We start from the raw sequence: 21,760 nt of genomic DNA on the forward strand, positions 1-21,760 counted from the left end.
TGAGGTCGGCTTGGTGCTTGGACTTTCGCCAGCGGCGCTCAGCAGCTCGAGCATAGGAGCGTAGGAGGCGGACGGAGGAGGTGATCCGGGGCTGTGGGTTAGTGGCGCGAGAGCGGCGGAGGGAAAGGGGGGCGAGAGAGTCGAGATGAGTAGAGAGGGTGGAGTCGAGAGCGGAGACCTGATCGTCGAGAGTGGGAAGAGAGGACAGGGCGGCAAGGTGAGGCGAGATGCTATTGGAAAGACGGATGGGATCGAGAGAGCGGAGGTCTCTGTGGGGCAGTAGCGAAGATTTGCAGGGGGAGGGAGTGTGAGAGATGAGGCGGGTGAGAAGGTTATGGTCCGAGAGAGGGATTTCAGAGTTGGTGAGTGAGGAGATAGTGCAGCGGTAGGAGATGACGAGATCGAGGGTGTGACCGAGTCGGTGAGTGGGCGCGGTATGGTGGAGGAGGGGGTCGGCAGAGTCGAGGAGGGATAGCAGGCGGGCGGCAGAGGAGTCGTCGGGTACGTCCGTATGGATGTCGAAGTCTCCGAGGATCAGAGTGGGCAGAGAGAAGGAGAGAAGGAAGGTGAGAAAGGGGTCAAGGTGGTTGAAGAAGTCGGAGGTGGGACCGGGAGGGCGGTAGATGACGGCGACAAGTAACTGGAGTGGGTGGTAGAGGCGAACGATATGGGCTTCGAAGGAGGGGAAGGAGAGGGAGGGGGGAGGAGGGATAGTGCGGAAGCGGCATCGGGGCGAGAGGAGGAAGCCGACGCCTCCTCCCTTACCGGTGAGTCTGGGGGAGTGGGAGAAGGAGAGGCCTCCGCCGGAGAGAGCGGCGGCGGAGACCGTGTCTTCGGGAGAGAGCCACGTTTCCGAAAGGGCGAGGAGGAGGAGAGAGCGGGAGAGGAAAAGGTCATGGATGAAAGGTAGCTTGCCTGTAACAGAGCGGGGGTTCCAGAGGCCACACTTGAAAGTAGCTGTGGGTGCAAGGGGGGGAGAGGGGGAAGGGCGGGGGGAGGGGAGGGTTTGGATGGGAAGGAGGTGATAATAATAATAATAATAATAATGTTGGTATTTGTTAAGCGCTTACTATGTGCCGAGCACTGTTCTAAGCGCTGGGGTAGACATAGGGGAATCAGGTTACCCCACGTGGGGCTCACAGTCTTAATCCCCATTTTACAGATGAGGGAACTGAGGCCCAGAGAAGTTAAGTGACTTGCCCACAGTCACACAGCCGACAAGTGGCAGAGCTGGGATTCGAACTCATGAGCCCTGACTCCAAAGCCCGTGCTCTTTCCACTGCGCCACGGGGCCCTGGACGAGGAGAGGGGGATGAGGGGTGGCGGTGGGACAAGAGGACTGGGATGGGGCATGGGTGGGGAAGAGAGAAGGGGGGAGGGGGTGAAGAGGGGGTTTGGTGGGGGGAAGAGTAGGGGGAGGGGGAAGAGGGGTAGCGCTGGTAAAGTGGGGTTCTAGGGCGGGAGAGAGGAGGGGGGGAGGAGACAGAGGAGAGAGCGGGAAAGAGCTGAGCGAGAGAGGGGAAGGGGAAGGGGAAGGGGAGGATAGGAAGGGGCGGGAGGGGGGAGGAGGGACATGGCGAGGCCAGAGAGGTGGGTGGCAGCACTGACAACAATAAACAGTAATAAACGAAATCGGTAATATAGCAACATGATACAATATGATACAATACAGTGGTGCTAATATAGCAACATGATACAGTATGATACAATATCGTCGTGTTAATAAAAGGGGTGATGACCAGGGTCGGGGGTAGACTCGATTAAGGGGCGACCTGATCAAATTCAAAATCTGACGACAATAAACAATAAAAAGCGAGATCACAAATATAGCAACATGCTACAGTAAGGCACACTACAAATATACAGTAGGGCTGTGGGGAGGGAAGGAGAGGTGGAGGGAAAAGGAGGGCTCAGTCTGGGAAGGCCTCCTGGCGGGGAGGTCTCATGAAACTTGATCTTCCATCTGAGGATGAGTGAGCGCAGAACTCCATCGTCACCACATCCTGCCACGCCACCGCTCCACCCTGCCCAAATCTTCAGTGGTTAATGAAAAAGGAACGGGAAATGGGAAGCGGCGTGGCCCGGTGGCAAGAGCACGGGCTTGGGAGTCAGAGGTCGTGGGTTCTAATCCCGACTCCGCCAAGGTCAGAAAACCATGGTTAGGTAGTGTTCCCAAAGCCTCCCCTCTGACCTCCCTTCCTCCCGTCTCTCCCCGCTCCAGTCTATTCTTCATTCCGCCGCCCGGCTCATCTTCCCGCAGAAACGCTCTGGGCCTGTCGCTCCCCTTCTTAAAAACCTCCAGGGGTTGCCTATCGACCTCCGCACCAAACAGAAACTCCTCACTCTGGACTTCGAGGCTGTCCATCCCCTCGCCCCCTCCTACCTCTCCTCCCTTCTCTCTTTCCACCGCCCATCCCGCGCGCTCCGCTCCTCCGCCGCCCACCTCCTCGCCGACCCCCGTTCTCGCCTGTCCCGCCGTCGACCCCTTGGTCACGTCCTCCCACGGTCCCGGAAGGCCCTCCCTCCTCACCTCCGCCAAACTCACTCTCTTCCCCTCTTCAGAGCCCTACTGAGAGCTCACCTCCTCCAGGAGGCCTTCCCAGACTGTGGTCCCCCCTTTTCCCTCCGCTCCTCCCCCTTCCCCTTCCCTCAGCTTAGCCCCCTTCCCCCTGCTCCCGCTCCCCTCCATACCCCACCTTCTGCTCCTCCCCCTTCCCTCTTCCCCTCCCCTTAGCACTGTGCCCATTTGCATATATTATTTATTACCCTATTTAATCATAAGAATAATGTTGGTATTTGTTAAGTGCTTACTAGGTGTCGAGCACTGTTCTAAGCACTGGGGGAGATACAGGGTCATCAGGTCGTCCCACGTGAGGCTCACAGTCTTCATCCCCATGTGACAGATGAGGTAACTGAGGCACAGAGAAGTGAAGTGACTTGCCACGGTCACACAGATGACAAGCGGCAGAGCCGGGATTCGAACCCATGACCTCTGACTCCCAAGCCCGGACTCTTTCCCCTATCTATGTTGTTAATAATATGTACATCCCCTTGATTCTACTTATCGTGATGATGTCGTCTTGTTTTTGTTTTGTTCTGTTTGCTCTGCTGTCCTTCTCCCCCGATTAGATTGTGAGCCCATCACTGGGCGGGGATTGTCTCCATCTGTTGCCGAATTGTCCATTCCAAGCGCTTAGTCCAGTGCTCTGCACATAGTAAGCGCTCAATAAATACTACTGAACGAATGAAAGGAGCCTAATCCTGCCTACTTGTTTTGTTTCCTCGTCTGTCTCCCCCTTTTAGACTGCGAGGCTGTCGTTGGGCAGGGATTGTCTCTATCTGTTGCCAAACTGTACACTCCAAGCGCTTAGTACAGTTCCCTGCACACAGTAAGTGCTCAATAAATGATTGAATGAATGAATAACCCTCAGGGTCAGGAGCAGCCAGACGGTTGAGGATTAAGGCGGAGTGGATTCTGCTGGAGAAGCAGCCTCTGCCACATGTCTGCTGTGTGATTTTGGGCAGGTCACTTCACTTCTCCGTGCCTCACTTACCTCATCTGTAAAATGGGGATTAAGACTGTGAACCCCAGGTGGGAAAGGGACCGAGTCCAACCTGATTAGCTTCAATCTACTTCTCCGTACCTCAGTTACCTCATCTGTAAAATGGGGATTAAGACTGTGAACCCCAGGTGGGAAAGGGACCGAGTCCAACCTGATTAGCTTCAATCTTCTTCTCCGTACCTCAGTTACCTCATCTGTAAAATGGGGATTGAAACCGTGAGCCCATGCGGGACGGGGACTGTATCTCCCCCGGTGCTTAGACCGGTCCTCGGCACAGAGCAAGTGCTTAAAAAATACCATAATTACTATTATTAAAAAGGGATCAGGGTCTGCCCCTCCCCCTGCCTGTCCGCAGAAGCTTTCGATCCGCCTAACGATCCGCAACCTGAATCCGTACAGAACTGTCCACTTTATTATCGGTCACCCGCTGGGGCCGGTTGGAGAGGTTCACATCATTCTTCCCGTTTGAAAGATGGAGAAATTTGCCCCAGTTAGGCAAATTAAGGGATTTTTAAATTAAATTAAGGGATTTTTCCCCATGGACTTCCTGGGACACAGGTCCAGGACCCATTTGATAAATGGTATTTCTTAGGCGCTTACTACGTGCCAGGTACTGTAAGAAGAAGAAGAAGAATGACGGTATTCGTTAGGTGCCCACTATGTGCCAGGTACTGTAAAAATAATAATGATCGTATTCGTTAAGAGCTTACTATGTGCCAAGCATTCATTCGTTCAATAGTATTTATTGAGCGCTGACTATGTGCAGAGCACTGTACTAAGCGCTTGGAATGGACAAATGGGTAACAGATAGAGACAGTCCCTGCCCTTTGACGGGCTTACGGTCTAATCGGGGGAGACGGACAGACGAGAACAAAAGCACTGTTCTAAGCGCTGGGGTAGATACAGGCTAACATGTCCAGAGAAGTAGAGTGAAGATAATCAGGTTGGACGCGGTCCCAGTCCCTTTCCTACGTGGGGCTCACAGTCTTAATCCCCCTTTTCCAGATGAGGTCACTGAGGCACAGAGAAGTCAAGCGACTTGCCCAGAGTCACGCAGCAGACAAGTGGCGGAGGCGGGATTAGAACCCGCATCCTCTGACTCCCACGCCTGCCCTCTTGCCACGAAGCCACGCTGCTTCTCTGCGCTGGGGGCTAATCAGGTCGAACACGAGCCATGTCCTAGACAGGGCTCACAGTCTTAATCCCCATTTTGCAGATGAGGTACCTGAAGCCCAGAAAAGTGAAGTGACTTGCCCAAGGTCCCCCAGCAGACGAGCGGCAGAGGCGGGATTAGAACCCAAGTCCTTTTGACTCCCAGGCCTGTGGTTTAAGGACTAGGCCATGGAGTTTGTAGGAGCTGGGCTTGGCAGGTGTGCACCTCATCAGGGAAGACAAGTAAGTTGGCTGTCTCTATCAGGCGTGATGTCCCTAAAATTTCCACCACCCCACCCCAGTCCTCCCTCCATCCTGCCCCTTCTAAAGAAGCAGCAAAGCCTAGTGGCAAGAGCCCGGGCTGGGGAGTCAGAGGTCATGGGTTAGAGAAGCAGCGTGGCTCAGTGGAAAGAGCACGGGCTTTGGAGTCAGAGATCATGGGTTCGAATCCCGGCTCCGCCGCTCGTCAGCTGGGTGACTGGGGGCGAGTCACTTCACTTCTCTGGGCCTCAGTGCCCTCATCTGTAAAATGGAGATGAAGACGGTGAGCCCCACGTGGGACAACCCGATTCCCTTGTGTCTACCCCAGCGCTTAGAACAGTGCTCGGCACCTAGTAGGCGCTTAACAAATGCCCCCGTTAGTATTATTATTATTCTAATCCCGGCTCCTCCACTTGTCCGCCGTGAGACTCTGGGCGGGTCACTTAACTTCTCTGTGCCTCGGTTCCCTCACCTGTAAAATGGGGATGAAGACGGTGAGCCCCACGTGGGACAACCCGATTACCTCGTACCTACCCCAGCCCTTAGAACAGTGCTTGGCACTTAGGAAGCACTTAACAGATACCACAGTAAGTGCTCAATAAATATGACTGACTGACTGACTGAATGAATGTTAATGCTTGAAAAGTGTGTTCCTTAAGTGTATGACTTTAAAAATGGAGAAATCATACATGGTCAATGAAAAGGGTGTTCCTTAAGTGTAAGAACAACTTTAAAAATGGAGAAATCATAAATGGTCAACCTTTAAAATCACATGAAAAATCTCGAACTCTCAAGCTTATTTCGTCGAGCACAGTTCGATGGTATTTGTTATGTGCTTACTACTAATAATAATGTTGGTATTTATTAAGCGCTTACTAGGTGCAGAGCGCTGTTCTAAGCGCTGGATCATCAGGTTGTCCCACATGAGGCTCACAGTTAATCCCCATTTTACAGATGAGGTCACTGAGGCCCAGAGAAGCGAAGCGACTTGCCCGCAGTCACACAGCTGACGAGTGGCGGAGCCGGGAGTCGAACCCATGACCTCTGACTCCGAAGCCCGGGCTCTTTCCACTGAGCCACGCTGCTTCTATGTGCCCGGTACTGAAATAATAATAATCATAATGATGATGATGATGATGGAATTCGTTAAGCGCTTACTATATGTCAAGCACTGTTCTAAGTGCTGGGGGAGATACAGGGTAATCAGGTCATCCCACGTGGGGCTCCCGGTCTTAGGGTCCATTTTCCAGGTGAGGTCACTGAGGCACAGAGAAGTCAAGTGACTCGCCCAGGGTCGCACAGCAGACAAGTGGCGGAGGCGGGATTAGAAGCATCTTTTGATGCCACTGTCAAAAACGGAATAGTGAACCGGATGCCTCATTCCCATGATCACATATAGGAAGATACTACAGCGGTGTGGCCCGGTGGTTAGAGCGAGGGCCTGGGAGTCAGAAGGACCTGGGTTCCAACACCGGTTCCACCACTAGTCCGTTGTGTGGTCTTGGGCGAGTCATTTCACTTCTCTGCGCCTCGGTCACCTCATCTGTAAAATGGGGGTTAAGACCGTGAGCTCTAGGCGGGTCAGGTACCGTGTCCAATCCGATTAACTTGCATCTACCTCAGCGCTTAGTACAGTGCCTGGCGCCCGGTAAGTGCTTAACAAACACCGCGGTTATTATTATTAAATTGCCTCGTAGTAGAAACATTATAACACGATTGGATTATATCGGAATCTTTATTAAAAATTCCCCGAGGCCTTGAGAGAATGAATCAGAAAAACAGAACCCAGGTCTCGACTCCCGTTCTAGTGTTTTTATCAGTGAGATCGTCGCTTCTTTACGTAAATACATTTATGATACTGACTCCAGGGAAACCCTTTTCACAAAACCAGCCGAGACACATAGACTACCCCATTTTTCCTTCCTCTCACTCCTGTAGGAAAGGAAGAAGGGCGCTGTTGTCCAGGTGTGCTGGAATTCCTTCGCCTGGGAAGATGCTGGGAAATTCTCTTTTTCCTTTTATGCCTTTTTGGGAGACTGTGGATAGGAGAGGAGCCCACTGGCTGGTGAGGGCAGGAGTTACGAGGCAATTCCCCTATAGCACCTATGTACCTATCTTTTACGCTCTACTGCTTCCTCCAATCTGCAATATATGTGTCCATCTCTCCTGCTGGACTATAAGCTTCCTTGAAGGCTGGGTCATGTCTATTAATTCTGCTGCACTCTCCCAAGTGCTCAGTACAGTGCTCAATAAAAGCGATCGAATGATAGACGGGTTGAGTCTGCCTGGTTAACTCGTTTTTGTCGGACCTGTTTTACTCCGAAGAAGGAACGCTACCGAATTCAGAGAATTCACAGGGAGCGGCAGTCGGCAGGTGAAGTCAGATCTGGTTCAGGTGGAGAGTGCAAGAGAAGGAGGGTGGACACTTTTCTCCCCTCCGCACTCAGAAAGGCACATTGGCAGCGCCTTACCAGACCTAAAGGAGAAAGCCAAGCTGAGTGACATTTTTGTTCTCACCTATTTCCTCTAAAATCCCCACTGTTTCCTGTCCAGTGGCCCCTTTCCTTTTGCCCTTTACTGCCCCAAACCCTTCCCTCTTTTCAAATCCGGGAAGGAATCTGAATGAATCCCCCGATGGAGCAAGCCACCGCGTCACCGTTCCCATTTTGAGGATTTTCAGAATCTGATTCTTCTCCTTCATCTCATCTCCAGGCCGAGAACGCGGTGGAACAACAAACAGGATAGGACAGAGGCCGTAAGCAGGTCTCGCGAAGAGTCCGCCCCTCCGTTGAACGCGGCTTTGAAGGGAAAGAAGAAGTCGAATGGCAGTTTCCATTCCTTCTTGGGTTGGCCGCGTGGAGGCTCTGGCCTCCGCGTGATGTCAGTGAAGGTCACGGAGGTCGACAACGATACCTCAGTAACGCGAACGGATAACTGCAAGAAGGAAGACGATGCAGGTTCAGTGTTCCGAGAGGTGCACACCTGACAGCCAACTCTTAACTTCTCTTAAGATCATTCATCCCGGCAAAGAAACTACAAGTCCCACAGAGACCCTTGGGCCATTTCCACTCCCAGACTTTCCTTTTTGGCTCAAGCCTGAATAGTATTCCTGCTGTAGTCCCGCTCCTTACAGCACTTAGGTAAATGTCCTTCTACTCTTCTATTTCCCCTATCTGTAATTCATTTTAATTCATTCAATAGTATTTATTGAGCGCTTACTATGTGCAGAGCGCTGGACTAAGCGCTTGGAACGGACAGATCGGCAACAGATAGAGACAGTCCCTGCCGTTTGACGGGCTTACGGTCTAATCGGGGGAGGGTACTCAGGTGCTCAGTACCCAGGTGCTCAGTACAGAGCTTTGCACATAGTAAGCGCTCAGGAAATACCACTGTCTGATTGATCTCAAGCACTCAGTGCGCTGCTCTTCCCCATAATGGGTTCAATATAATGTTGGGATTTGTTAAGCGCTTCCTATGTGCAGAGCACTGTTCTAAGCGCTGGGGGAGATACAGGGTAATCGGGTTGTCCCGGGTGGGGCTCACAGTCTTAATCCCCATTTTACAGATGAGGGAACTGAGGCCCAGAGAAGCGAAGTGACATGCCCACAGTCCCACAGCTGACAAGTGGCAGAGCCGGGAGTCGAACCCATGACCTCTGACTCCGACGCCCGGGCTCTTTCCACTGAGCCACGCTGCTTCCCCATAATGGGTTCAATACCACCGAGTGATTGATGCAAAATGGATAAGGATGGGGAAACACGGAAGAAAAATACCTGTGAGGCTCTGTGGACCACAAATTGAACAAAATCCAATAGTGTAAGCATGCAGAGAAAAGTTTTGGAGGGTAAATACGTAAAGATAGGCTACTCTTCTCTGGTCATAACAAACGAATTGAAGAAGCACTTTGAGGGCTTTTAGGCTGCAGCTGAAACTAAACCGGGGTCAGGAAAAGTGGGACACTAAATGCAAGGCAAAAGTTGCCAAACCCAAGAGGCAACCACAACTCTTCAGATATCAGAAATTGCGGGTGATTTCTTCGAACCTTGGGGTCTCCTTGCACTTTAACTAGGGCTGCCAATGCCTAGGCCATTCCCCGCACGCATCCGCCTCCATCCACGAGAGGATGGGGTGATTTCTCCCTTGCTAACAAAATCTCCCAGGGCCGCTCATCCCTACGGTAGGGTCAACTGAGACAAATGGCCCGGGCCCTGCATCCTAGGGAGAAGCAGCGTGGCTCGGTGGAAAGAGCACGGGCTTCGGAGTCAGAGGTCATGGGTTCGAATCCCGGCTCGGCCACTTGTCAGCTGACTTTGGGCAAGTCACTTCACTTCTCGGTGCCTTAGTTACCTCATCTGTAAAACGGGGATGAAGACTGTGAGCCCCACGTGGGACAACCTGATTCCCCCGCGTCTACCCCAGCGCTTACAACAGTGCTCGGCACATAGTAAGCGCTTAACAAATACCAACATCGTTATTATTATTATTAGGGACCCCTGGACCCGTCGGCCACCAAGAGCGTGCACGTCAGGGGCCGGGAGGAAGGCAGGAGTGGTCAAGCATCCAGGGCCAGTGACTTCCTTGTTCCTCCTTCCCCATTTCCCAGCTCAAAATGGCAACGGTCATACTGAGTCCAATTCTCTGGGAGACCTGGCACCCCTGGGACCTCTAACAGCTCTGGGAAGGATGGAGCGGGGTGGTTACCTCTGTCACCGCCTCCTCATCCCAATCGGGAAATACCACAAACGACCCTACTGTCTAAGGGACCCCAGCTATCTCCAAATGGCCTTGCCCACAGTAAACTGGGAGTTGTGCCACCCACGAGAGCAGGGGGAGAGATTTAAGGGTGACCTTCCTCTCTTGAATCCACTCTTCCTCCTGCCCCAGCAGCCCCAAGTAACTCCAGTCCCCAAATCTCCCTAAGAGATGGCCTTGTCAATTCTGGGGAGTGGATTAAACAGTCAGGATTTAGAAGGCACTCGATCACAAGGATTAGACGCTGCATCTTGTAGGTCATCTGTTCACCTAGATTCACTTGGGGCGACTAGACGAGGATGGCTCACTGGGACCATGGGCCATAAAAACGAAAGGTTCTTCGAGGGGTATAATTGAAGGCTGAAATCCAGGCTTATATATTAGCATTTTCAAAAGTATCCTTCATATCACCCATAGGTTCCACCCAAAGGAAAATCCAAATGATAGCAGGATGAGAATGAGGATATCTCTCTCAAAATCTGGTAGTTTTGTTTCTTTTTATCCAGAGAGACAAAAGGGCAGAAAGCAGGGAGTTGAGTAAGTACATTTTTGGTTTCGGACTAATCAACTCCATTCAACTCCACATCAGCGCTGACTGAAGCCATTTCAGTTTCACTGTAATGATCTGACCTGACTCATTTTAAAAAACAGTACTACGAACTCTAAGGTTTTGGGGGTTTGTCTGCTTCAGTTCCATTTGAGCTCCAGCAAAGAGCTCCAGTTCACTTAAGGTTGGAAGAAAAATACATTTGGATCAGTTTATGGTTTGTTTTTTGTTTGACTCTCTGGCAACAAATAGAAGCGGGCTTTTAGGTTTCCAGATTTTCTCTTATGCACAAGGAGGAGCGTATTCATTCAATCGTATTTATCGAGCGCTTACTGTGTGCAGAGCACTGTACTAAGAGCATATTCAAGGAAGCACTATGACAAATGAAAACAGAAGTCACGATTGAAGAACCAGAACGGTGATGCTATTTAAAAAAAAAAGTCAGGCGTCTCACTCCATTTTGCAGCCTGGTTCCATCATTAACCACCGTTGGCCGGCATTGTTGAGATGATGATTTAAGATTCCCGTAGAGTGCTTTTCACTGAAAATCCATTCTTATTTAAGATCTGTACTTTTTTCTGATCGAAGGGAAACTACTGTCGAGAAAGGGAACTGCCAGTGATGAAAACCGAAATTTAGAAGAGGCAGCCTTCCTTTAAGGTAGGTAAAGTTTTATATAAACGAATTACTGATATTGTGTTAATGATCTATACACTGGATATAACTTTCTTTCCTGGATGATGTTCTTCTTCCATTTCTCTTAGTGACAAGAGTATCTTACCCCACTTTCAAAGTCATTATTAAAACCTCCCATTTCTAAATGATTCTATTTGGTAAGGGCTTACTATGTGTCAAGCACTGTTCTAAGCACTGAGGTCGATAAAAATTAATCAGGTTGGACGACGTCTCTGTTTCCCATGGGACTTACTGTCTAAGGAGGAGAGAGAGCAGGTTTCGAATCCCCATTCTACAACTGAGGAAACTGAGGCCCTGAGAAGTTACGTGACTTGCCCAGGGTTGTGGAGCAGGGGTTGGAATCCAGGTGTTCTGAGAGCCAGGCCCGTGCTCTTTCCACTAGGCCCTGCTCCTCCCTGAGATCCTCCCCTTTTAAGCTTTCATTTCCCCTATTCTCACTCCCTTCTGTGTTACCTATTCATTTGGAGCTTTATCCTTTAATCAATCAACTTATTGAGTGATTACTGTGCACAGAGCATTCTATTCATCGTTTGAGAGGGTATAACAGAGTCGGTAGGCAACATCCCTGCCCACCTGAAGCTTTAAAAACTTGATATTCAGCCCGCCTTCAACGCCACATTACCTATCTACGGATTTATTTTAACGTCTGTCTCCCCCTCTGGACTATAAGCTCACTGTGGGGAGGGAATGTATCTACCAACTCCCCTTATTAGACTGTAAGCCCGTCAATGGGCAGGGACTGTCTCTATCTGTTGCCGATTTGTACGTTCCAAGCGCTTAGTACAGTGCTCTGCACATAGTAAGCGCTCAATAAATACTATTGAATGAATGAACTCTGTTGTACTGTACTCTCCCAAGCAGTTAGTACAGTGCTCTGCACACAAGCACTCAATAAATTCCAATGATTGGCTGCTAGGTAAGGGTTTTAAGAGGAAGCCAGGGGACAACCTCAATTCAGCATAGTAATAATGTTGGTATTTGTTAAGCGCTTACTATGTGCAGAGCACTGTTCTAAGCGCTGGGGTAGATACAGGGTTGTCCCACGTGAGGCTCACAGTTAATCCCCATTTTACAGATGAGGTAACTGAGGCACAGAGAAGTGACGTGACTTGCCCACAGTCACACAGCTAAGTGGCAGAGCCGGGAGTCGAACTCATGACCTCTGACTCCGAAGCCCGGGCTCTTTCCACTGAGCCACGCTGGCTAGAGCACAGGCCTGGGAGTCAGAAGGTCATGGGTTCTAATCCCAGCTCCACCGCTTACCTGGTGTGTGACCTTGGACGAGTCACTTCTCTTTGCCTCAGTGACCTCGTCCGTAAAATGGGGATTGAGACTGTGAGCCCCACATGGGACAGGGACCGTGTCCAACTTGATCTGTTTGTATCCCTCAGCGGTTAGTACAGTACCTGGTACATAGTAAGTGCTTAACAGATACCATTATTATTATTGTTAATAATAATAATAATTCTCCCAGAGCAATGAGGATGAAATGACAACTGTGATGGCGTTTCCCCTTGCGGCTGATGGATGAGCCTTGGTCCTGAGAATTTAGGACTGAGAATCTAAAGCACTATACTTGATTTCAGTTAACAACAAAACTGATCCCGAAGAAAGAAAATCTCAAGCATTGAGCTTATCTTGAAAAATAAGGCAAGACGGGCGTCAGGAATTTCAGGCAAATTGAAGTAGGATGAAAATATTACTGGGGATAACAGTCGTTTAGAATAAACCTGATAGAGAAGATCTCAGATCGGCGTGGATTTTTGTAACGGAAAAAACTAACAAAAAAAGAGGTAGTAAAATAATAAAACCTTGAACTTTGAGTTCCTTAAAGCTTTAAATAAAATTCCTTCTAGGCTAGTAAGAAAAATAACTCCAAGTTAAGGGGCAAAGTACTAGCAAAGTCTAATAATTAATTAAGTGACGGAAAAACACAGTCCAGCGAAGAGAGACGTTATCAGTAGAATTTTTTTATGGTATTTGTTAAGCCCTCACCATGTGCCAGGCACTGTACTAAGCGCTGGGGCAGATACAAGTTAATCAGATTGGAAACAGTCCCCGTCCCACCTAGGACTCACAGCCTTAATTCCATTCTACAGATGAGGTACCTGAGGCCCAGAGAGCTTAAGTGAGTTGCTCAAGGTCACACACAGCAGACAAGTGGTGGAGCCGGGATTAGAATCCAAGTCCTTCTGACCCCCAGGCCTGGGATCTATCTACTAGAAGAAGCAGCGTGGCTCAGTGGAAAGAGCCGGGGCTTGGGAGTCAGAGGTTCTAATCCAGGCTCCACCACTTATCAGCTGTGTGACTTTGGGCAAATCACTTCACTTCTCTGTGCCTCAGTTACCTCATCTGGAAAATGGGGATGAAGACTGTGAGCCTCACGCGGGACAACCTGATTACCTTGTATCTACCCAGCGCTGAGAACAGTGCTTGGCACATAGCGCTTAACAAATACCAAAATGAATGAATGAATTACTAGACTACACTGCTTCTCAAGAATCTTCCATGCTGAGTATCCTTATTTGGACGAAATTCTTTTAGTTTTCACTTGGGAAAAAAATAGAGGTGATTGTGAAAACCTCGAATACCAAGAGAATCAATTAATCAGTGGTATTTATTGAGCATTTACTGTGTGCAAAGCACTATACTAAATGCTCGGGAGAGTAATAATAATAGCGGTACTTGTTAAAGCACTTACTACGTGCCAAGCACTGTTCCAGGCAGGTTGGACACAGTCCCTTTCCCACATGGGGGCATTCTTCAACCCCATTTTACAGATGAGGTAACTGAGGCCCAGAGAAGTGAAGTGACTTACCCAAAGTCACACAGCAGACCTGTGGCGGAGCCAGATTAGAACCCGGGTTCTTCTGACTCCCAGGCCCGTGCTCTATCCACTAAGCCACTCTGCTTCTCAATATACAATATAAAGTACATCCATTCATTCAACAGTATTTATTGAGCGCTTACTATGTGCAGAGCACTGTACCGAGCGCTTGGAATGTACAATTTGGCAACAGATAGAGACAATCCCTGCCCAGTGAAGGGCTCACAGTGTAAACGACAGCACAGTATAACAGAGTCAGTAGACACGTTCCCTGTCCGCAGGAGAGGAGAGAAGCAAACATTAAGCAGAAGGTGTTAACCTAAACAAAAAAAGGGTAAACTTTTACTTTTGCTTTGCATTTGCACAGTTCCTTCAGCTGTGGTATTTGGTGGCAAGAACTGTTACCTCTGATTTACAGAGAGAAAAACTGAAGCGCAAAATACGTCTTGCTACGGACCCACACCGAGTCTGCGTCGGAATCGAAAGGAAGGAAGCCATGCCAATCGTTCAGTTATTATTTCACCCCCACAGAGGAGCTAGATTTCTGGGTTATAGGTAAAATATTTATTCATTCAATAGTATTTATTGAGCGCTTGCTATGTGCAGAGCACTGTGCTAAGCGCTTGGAATGTACAAATGAGCAACAGATAGAGACAGTCCCTGCCCTTTGATGGGCTTACAGTCTAATCGGGGGAGACGGGCAGACGAGAACAATGGCAACAGTTTAGAAAGATATAAGCCCAGCTCTCTAGGTATTTCCCTGCCTTTGATGCATTAGTAGCAAAGATGCTAACCCTGAAACAAACTATGAAATGGGATCTGGAAACCCCAGAAGTGGGTATTTACTCAGTGATGATCGGACTCCTTGAAAGCGGGGATCGTATCTATTCTACTGAACTCTCCCAAGTGCTTAGTAGAGTGCTCTGCACGCAATAAAATCCCCAATAAATGCCACCGATGGTTTGATCGATCACGAGGAGAAAGACATTGGCTCCACTGGAGTGAAGTAGATAAACGAGGCTCTTTCCAAGGGTACAATCTGCAAAATCGTCCTAGTTAATGCCAATTTGCAGAGCCTGAGCGTGAAGGACTTACATTTCTGGCCTGGCACTTGTAGAGGAGCCGCGCTCCCAGCACTTGAGCTTGGGGGTTGGACAGGAGACCCGTGTGAGCCCACAGTACTTGCATCTCCAGGGCAGTGGGAATGGAACAACCCTCGGCCTGCAAAGAGAGGCAGAGATACAATCATCGACAGTCTCGTCTTCAACAGGAGCACGGCCCTGTCAGGGGCGCCGGGGACGCCGTAAGAACCTGCCGGAGGAATTCATTCCAGCCCTAGCGGCTTGGCCGGCCTCTCTTGTCCCTGCCAACCATTTCCCGCCGGGGAGCCGGGGGTGCAGTGCATTGTGAGGTGCATTTTCCACCTTTCCTCACATTAGCCGGCAACAGGCAGAGCTGGGACTAGAATCCGGGTCTCCTGAATCCCAGAGCGGCGCTCGCCAGACCAGTGCTCGTTCCACTGGGCCATCGGCGGCGCGGTGACCTTGAACTGGGCACGATGACAAGCGAGTTAATCGGACATACTCCCTGTGATCCAGGAGATCACTTTTTATAACCAAAAAAACACTGACAAGAGACTACAATTTAATGATCGAGTTAAACATTTACAAGTATGTAACAATCAATAGAGGAGGCTGCAACAAGAATTAAAATACATCTTTTAGCTTGGGAGTCCGACGAGGGACAAGGATGGCGTCTGATTCCCATCCGTGTATTCTCTCCCATTGCTTAGTACAGTGCTATCTGCTTGTCACACAGTAGACAAGTGGTGGAGTCGGGATTAGAACCCAGGTCCTTCTGACTTCCAGGCCCGTGCCCATGCTATGCACATAGTATGTGCTTAATAAATACTGTTACTGCACGTTACACCCACACACATAAGACTGTGAGCCCCATGTGGGAGAGGGACTTTGTTCAATCTGATTTGCTTGTACCCACCCCAGAACTTCTGGCACACAGTAAGTGCATAACCAATGCCATTATTATTATTATTATTGTTGTTGTTATTTTATACATACCTATTCCTACACCTCAGTCCAGTTTTGGTAATTTTGGAGTTGGGCAAGTAAGTGCACCATTCATTCAATTCAATAGTATTTATTGAGCGCTTACTATGTGCAGAGCACTGTACTAAGCGCTTGGAATGTACAATTCGGCAACAGATAGAGACAATCCCTGCCCAGTGATGGGCTCACAGTCTAATCGGGGGAGACAGATGGACAAAAACAAGACAACATAATCACGATAAATAGAATCAAGGAGATGTACACCTCATTAACAAAATAAATAGGGTAATGAACATATATACAAATGAGCACAGGGCTGAGGGGAGAGGAGAGGGGGAGGAGCAGAGGGAAAGGGGGCTTAGCTGAGGAGGTGTGACGGGGGAAGAGGAGGGAGCAGAGGGTGGAGGGGCAGCAGAGAGGGAGCAGAGGGAGCAGAAGGAAAAGGAGAAGCTCAGTCTGGAAAGGCCTCTTGGAGGAGGTGAGCTCTCAGCAGGGCTTTGAAGAGGGGAAGAGAATGAGTTTGGCGGAGGTGAGGAGGGAGGGCGTTCCGGGACAGCGGGAGGACGTGGGCCAGAGGTCGACGGCGGGACGGGTGTGAACGGGGGACGGTGAGGAGGTGGGCGGCGGAGGAGCGGAGCGTGCGGGGTGGGCGGTAGAAAGAGAGAAGGGAGGAGTGGTAGGAGGGGGCAAGGGGATGGAGGGCCTCGAAGCCTAGAGTGAGAAGTTTCTGTTTCGTGCGGAGGTCTATAGCAACCACTGGAGGTTTTTAAGAAGGGGAGTGACAGGCCCAGAGCGTTTCTGCGGGAAGGTGAGCCGGGCAGCGGAGTGAAGACTAGACTGGAGTGGGGAGAGACGGGAGGGAGATCAGAGAGAAGGCTGACACAATTATCCAGCCGGGATATTATGAGAGCATCACACTTCTATTTCATCGGGATAGTCTTCTTGGAAGAAATGAGCTTTTAGGCGGTCTTGAATCTAGGAAGAGTGACTGGTTGACGGGCATGGAAAGAGAAGGTGTTCACAGCAGGCAGTCTGAAGTGAGAGAATTAGACAAAAGAAAAGAGCAGGAAGATTTACCTCGTTAGAATGCAGGGAGTGGGTGAGGAGGAAGAGTAAATGAATCCAGTTGGCTAGGTTAAAGTGTATTGATGGATGGCCTTGAAAACTAGTTTCGTTTGAAAACAGAGTGATTTGAAAAAGGAAATATTTTTACGGAGAGAGGAGATTCTGGAACCAATGCTCAGGACTGACTAGGATAAAAGTGAGAAGGATGCAGGGCTTGGACAAAGGATTTGGACATAGAAATGATAAGAAAGAAAATCACGAAGGAAGAAACTCGTTCCTTAGAATGGGTCCGATTTTTAGTTCACCCTCTTGTAGCAACCCCATTCCAATTAGTTACTTGAGTTAGTTTTTCCCTCAGGAGCTGGGGGGAAAGAAGAAATGAAAAGTTAGCTTTTCATATAAAACAAAATGTTAGTCCTCTCCTTACCAGAGGGTCACAGTTTTTGGTGAGGACCCTGATCCACTCTCCTTTCTGGGTCAGCTCAGCATTCCCAAAAACGGCCAGGCGGTCCGGGCTGGGGACTCCACGCAGAGACTTATACAACTCGCTCTGCATTTGGCTGCAGTCTCTCTCCTCTATTCTGCAATTGCACAGAGGGGTGCGTTGGAGTTAATATCTCTAGCATCCCCTTCCCCTTCATCCCAACGGCTACTCCGCCGATCCAAGAACTTATTATAATAATAACGTTGGTATCTGTTAAGCGCTTGCTATGTGCAGAGCACTGTTCTAAGCACTGGAGTAGATACACGGTAATCAGATTGCCCCACGTGAGGCTCACAGCCTTAATCCCCATTTTTTACGGATGAGGGAACTGAGGCACAGAGAAGTTAAGCGACTTGCCCACAGTCACACAGCTGACGTGGCAGAGCCGGGATTCGAACCCATGACTTCTGACTCCCAAGCCCGGGCTCTTGCCACTGAGCAACCTGCCTCGACTTCAGCATTGCCCTCCTCGCTGACCTCTCTGCCTCCTGGGAAGCTCTAGGGAACAGAGACCGGGCCTGGGAGTCGGAAGGACCTGGGGTCTAATCCCGGCTCCGCCACTTATCTGCCGTGAGACCTTGGACGAGTCACTTCATTTCTTTGTGCTCCAGTTCCCTCACCTGTAAAATGGGGATTAAGAGCGTGAGCCCCATGTGGGACAGGGATTGTGTCCAACCTGATTAGGTTGTATCCATCCCAGCTCTTAGAACAGCGCTTGATACATAGCAAGGGCTTAACAAATACCATCATCATTATTATTATCCTTTCTTGGCTCCAGTCCATACTTCGCTCTGCGGCCTGGATCGTTTTTCTAAAAAGTTGTTCTGTCCATTTCTCCCCACTGCCATCCGCTTCTGCATCCAAACAGATATTCCTTAATATCGGGTTTAAGATTCATTCATTCACTAGTATTTATTGAGCACTTACTACGTGCAGAGCACTGTACTAAGCGCTTGGAATGGACAAGTCGGCAACAGATAGAGACAGTCCCTGCCCTTTGACGGGCTTACGGTCTAATCGGGGAAGACGGGCAGACGAGAACGATGGCGATAAATAGAGTCAAGGGGAAGAACAGAAGCAGCGTGGCTCAGTGGAAAGAGCCTGGGCTTGGAAGTTAGAGGTCAGGGGTTCGAATCCCGGCTCCGCCACTCGCCTGCTGTGTGACTGTGGGCAAGTCACTTAACTTCTCTGAGCCTCAGTTCCCTCATCTGTAAAATGGGGAATAAAACCGTGAGCCCCACGTGGGACAATCTGATCACCCTGTATCTACCCCAGCGCTTAGAACAGTGCTCTGCACATAGTAAGCGCTTAACAAATACCAACATTATTATTATCTCATAAAAACAATGGCAAATAAATAGAATCAGGGTGATGTACATCTCATTAAACAAAATAAATAGGGTGATGACTACTCCAACAGCTCTCCCTCCTCCTACCTTTCACCTTGCTGATCCCCTTCTACAACCCAACCCACACACTTTGCTTCTCTAATGCCAACCTACTCTCTGTACCTCAATCTCGTCTAGCCCACCTCTGGCCCCTCGCCCACGATCTGCCGTGGGCCCGGAACTCGCTCCCTCTTCATATCCGACAGGCCACCGCTCTCCCCACTTTCAATGCCCTCCTAAAATGACATCTCCTCCAAGAGGCCTTTCTTGACTAAACCATCATTTCTTCTAATAATAATGTTGGTATTTGTTAAGCGCTTACTAGGTGCCGAGCACTGTTCTAAGTGCTGGGGTAGATACAGGGTAATCAGGTTGTTCATTCATTCATTCATTCATTCATTCATTCATTCATTCGTATTTATGGAGCGCTTACTATGTGCAGAGAACTGTACTAAGCGCTTGGAATGGACAAGTCGGCAACAGATAGAGACAGTCCCTGCTCTTTGAAGGGCTTACGGTCTAATCGGGGGAGACGGGCAGGTGAGAACAATGGCAATTAACAGAGTCGAGGGGAAGAACATCTCATAAAAACAATGGCAACTAAATAGAATCAGGGTGATGTACATCTCATTAAACAAAATAAATAAAATAAATGGGGTGATAAAGATATATAAAGTCGAGCGGACGAGTACAGTGCTGAGGGGGTGGGAGGGGGGAGGGGGAGGAGGAGAGGGAAAAGGGGGGAGGTTCCACGTGAGGTTTACAGTTAATCCCATTTTACAGATGAGGTAACTGAGGCCCAGAGAAGTGAAGTGACTTGCCCACAGTCACACAGCTGACAAGTGGCAGAGCCGGGATTCGAACTCATGACCTCTGACTCCCAAGCCCGGGCTCTTTCCACTGAGCCTGGCTGCTTCTCTACCTGCCCTCACCTCTGTGTTTCTTACACACTTAGTTCTGAAATCCTTAAATGCTTGCCATTCACCTCCTCCTCAGTCCCACAGCACTTAGGTACATTTCCTCACACGCGGCCATTTCCCCTATCTGTAATTTACATTAACGCCTGTCTTCCCCTTTATTCATTCAATAGTATTGAGCGCTTACTATGTGCAGAGCACTGTACTAAGTGCTTGGAATGTACAATTCGGCAACAGATAGAGACGATCCCTGCCCAATGACGGGCTCCAGTAAGCGCCTTGTGGACAGGGAATGTGTCTACCAAAGCTCCTGAATTGTATTTTCCCAAGTTCTTAGTACAGTGTTCTGTACACAGTAAGCGCTCAATAATAATAATAGTGAAATGTATTAAATGCTTACTCTATGCCACACCTATATTTTTGTATTCAAGCTATTCGTCTTTCCCACTTTTCCTTTTCTCCTAGAAAAGAAAGATTCAGGGATAAAATAATGATGTTGGTATTTGTTAAGCGCTTACTAGGTGCCGAGCACTGCGACTGGGGGAGATACAGGGTAATCAGGTTGTCCCACGTGGGGCTCACACAGTTTTAATCCCCATTTTAAAGATGAGGGAACTGAGGCACAGAGAGGTGAAGTGACTCGCCCACAGTCACACAGCTGACAAGTGGCAGAGCCGGGAGTCGAACTCATGACCTCTGACTCCGAAGCCCGGGCTCTTGCCACTGAGCCACGCTGCTTCATTAAATGAAATCACTGTTATTAAACTGAAATCCGGAAACTCTATCAGAAGGACTGATTCTGTATCTGTCTTCCCGGCCACCATTCCAACAGTGGAGCTGCCAAGCGTACCATCTAGTGGGCAGGGCATGGGCCTGGGAGTCCGGAGACCTGGGTTCGAATTCCACCAAGCCCCGTCCTGCTGTATGACCTTGAGAAATCGGTTAACCCCTCTGTCCTTCAGTTTCCTCATCTGTAAAAATGAAGAAAAGATACCACCTCTCCCCACCTCTTAGATCTGCAAGCTCCTTGGGGGGCAGGGGCTGTGCTCATTCTCATTTCCGGTACCTACCCGAGTGCTTAGCATACTGCTTTATTTTTAATTATAATAATGATAATAATGGATTTTGTTAGGCACTTACTATGTGCCAATCCCTGTTAGTAAGCAATGGGGTAGTTAGTGTCCTCTAGACGAAACTCATTGTGAGCAGGGAACGTGTCTACTCTCCCAACTGCCTAGCAAAGTGCTCCGCACAGAGTAAGCGCTCAAATACCATTGATGATGACGATGATGATACAAAATAATCAGATCAGACACAGTTCCTAGCCCACCCTGGGCTCGCAGTCCAAGTAGGATGGAGAAGAGACAGGATCGGAGCACCTTACCTAACAACAAAGAGCTTCCTTATAGCAGCATTCATTCATTCAATAGTATTTATTGAGCGCTCACTATGTGCAGAGCACTGTACTAAGCGCTTGGAATGTACAAATCGGTAACAGATACAGTCGCTGCCCTTTGACAGGCGCACAGTCTAATCGGGGGAGACAGACAGACAAGAACGATAGCAATAAATAGAATCAAGGGGATGAACATCTCATTAAAACAATAGCAAATAAATAGAATCATTCCAATGAGTAATAATAATAATAATAATGTTGGTATTTGTTAAGCGCTTCCTACGTGCAGAGCACTGTTCTAAGCGCGGGGGGAGATACAGGGTCATCAGGTCGTCCCACGTGAGGCTCACAGTTAATCCCCATTTTACAGATGAGGTAACTGAAGCAGCGAGAAGTTTAGTGACTTGCCCACAGTCACACAGCTGCCAAGTGGCTGAGCCGGGATTCGAACCCATGACCTCTGACTCCAAAGCCCGGGCTCTTTCCACTGAGCCACGCTGCTTCTCTGTAAGAAGAGTAAGAAGGAGAGAGTCGGAGTTTTTTCCCTCCAAGCATTTCCTTGACTCCCAGCCTTGTCAGGAGAAAGCACGTTACCCCAACCTACAGGCTATTTGGGGCAGAGTGGTGGTTATGGATTCACTCATTC

The 21,760-nt window shown here is 49.2% G+C and overlaps 1 protein-coding gene across 1 annotated transcript in view; it reads right to left on the minus strand.

Moving 5' to 3' along the window:
• Positions 1-6,692: 6,692 nt before the first annotated feature.
• The window catches only part of TCTN3 (tectonic family member 3), a 41,042-nt gene continuing 25,974 nt past the window's right edge, over positions 6,693-21,760 (minus strand). The window contains exons 12-14 of the mRNA XM_029061002.2: positions 17,357-17,510; positions 14,894-15,019; positions 6,693-7,910 (exon numbers count right to left, since the gene is read on the minus strand). Of these exons, the coding sequence (XP_028916835.1) occupies positions 7,674-7,910; positions 14,894-15,019; positions 17,357-17,510 (517 nt within the window). The 3' untranslated portion in view covers positions 6,693-7,673. The remainder of the gene's footprint in view (positions 7,911-14,893; positions 15,020-17,356; positions 17,511-21,760) is intronic.

This window comes from Ornithorhynchus anatinus, chromosome 3 (assembly GCF_004115215.2).
Source record: "Ornithorhynchus anatinus isolate Pmale09 chromosome 3, mOrnAna1.pri.v4, whole genome shotgun sequence".
NCBI classification, from domain to species: domain Eukaryota; kingdom Metazoa; phylum Chordata; class Mammalia; order Monotremata; family Ornithorhynchidae; genus Ornithorhynchus; species Ornithorhynchus anatinus.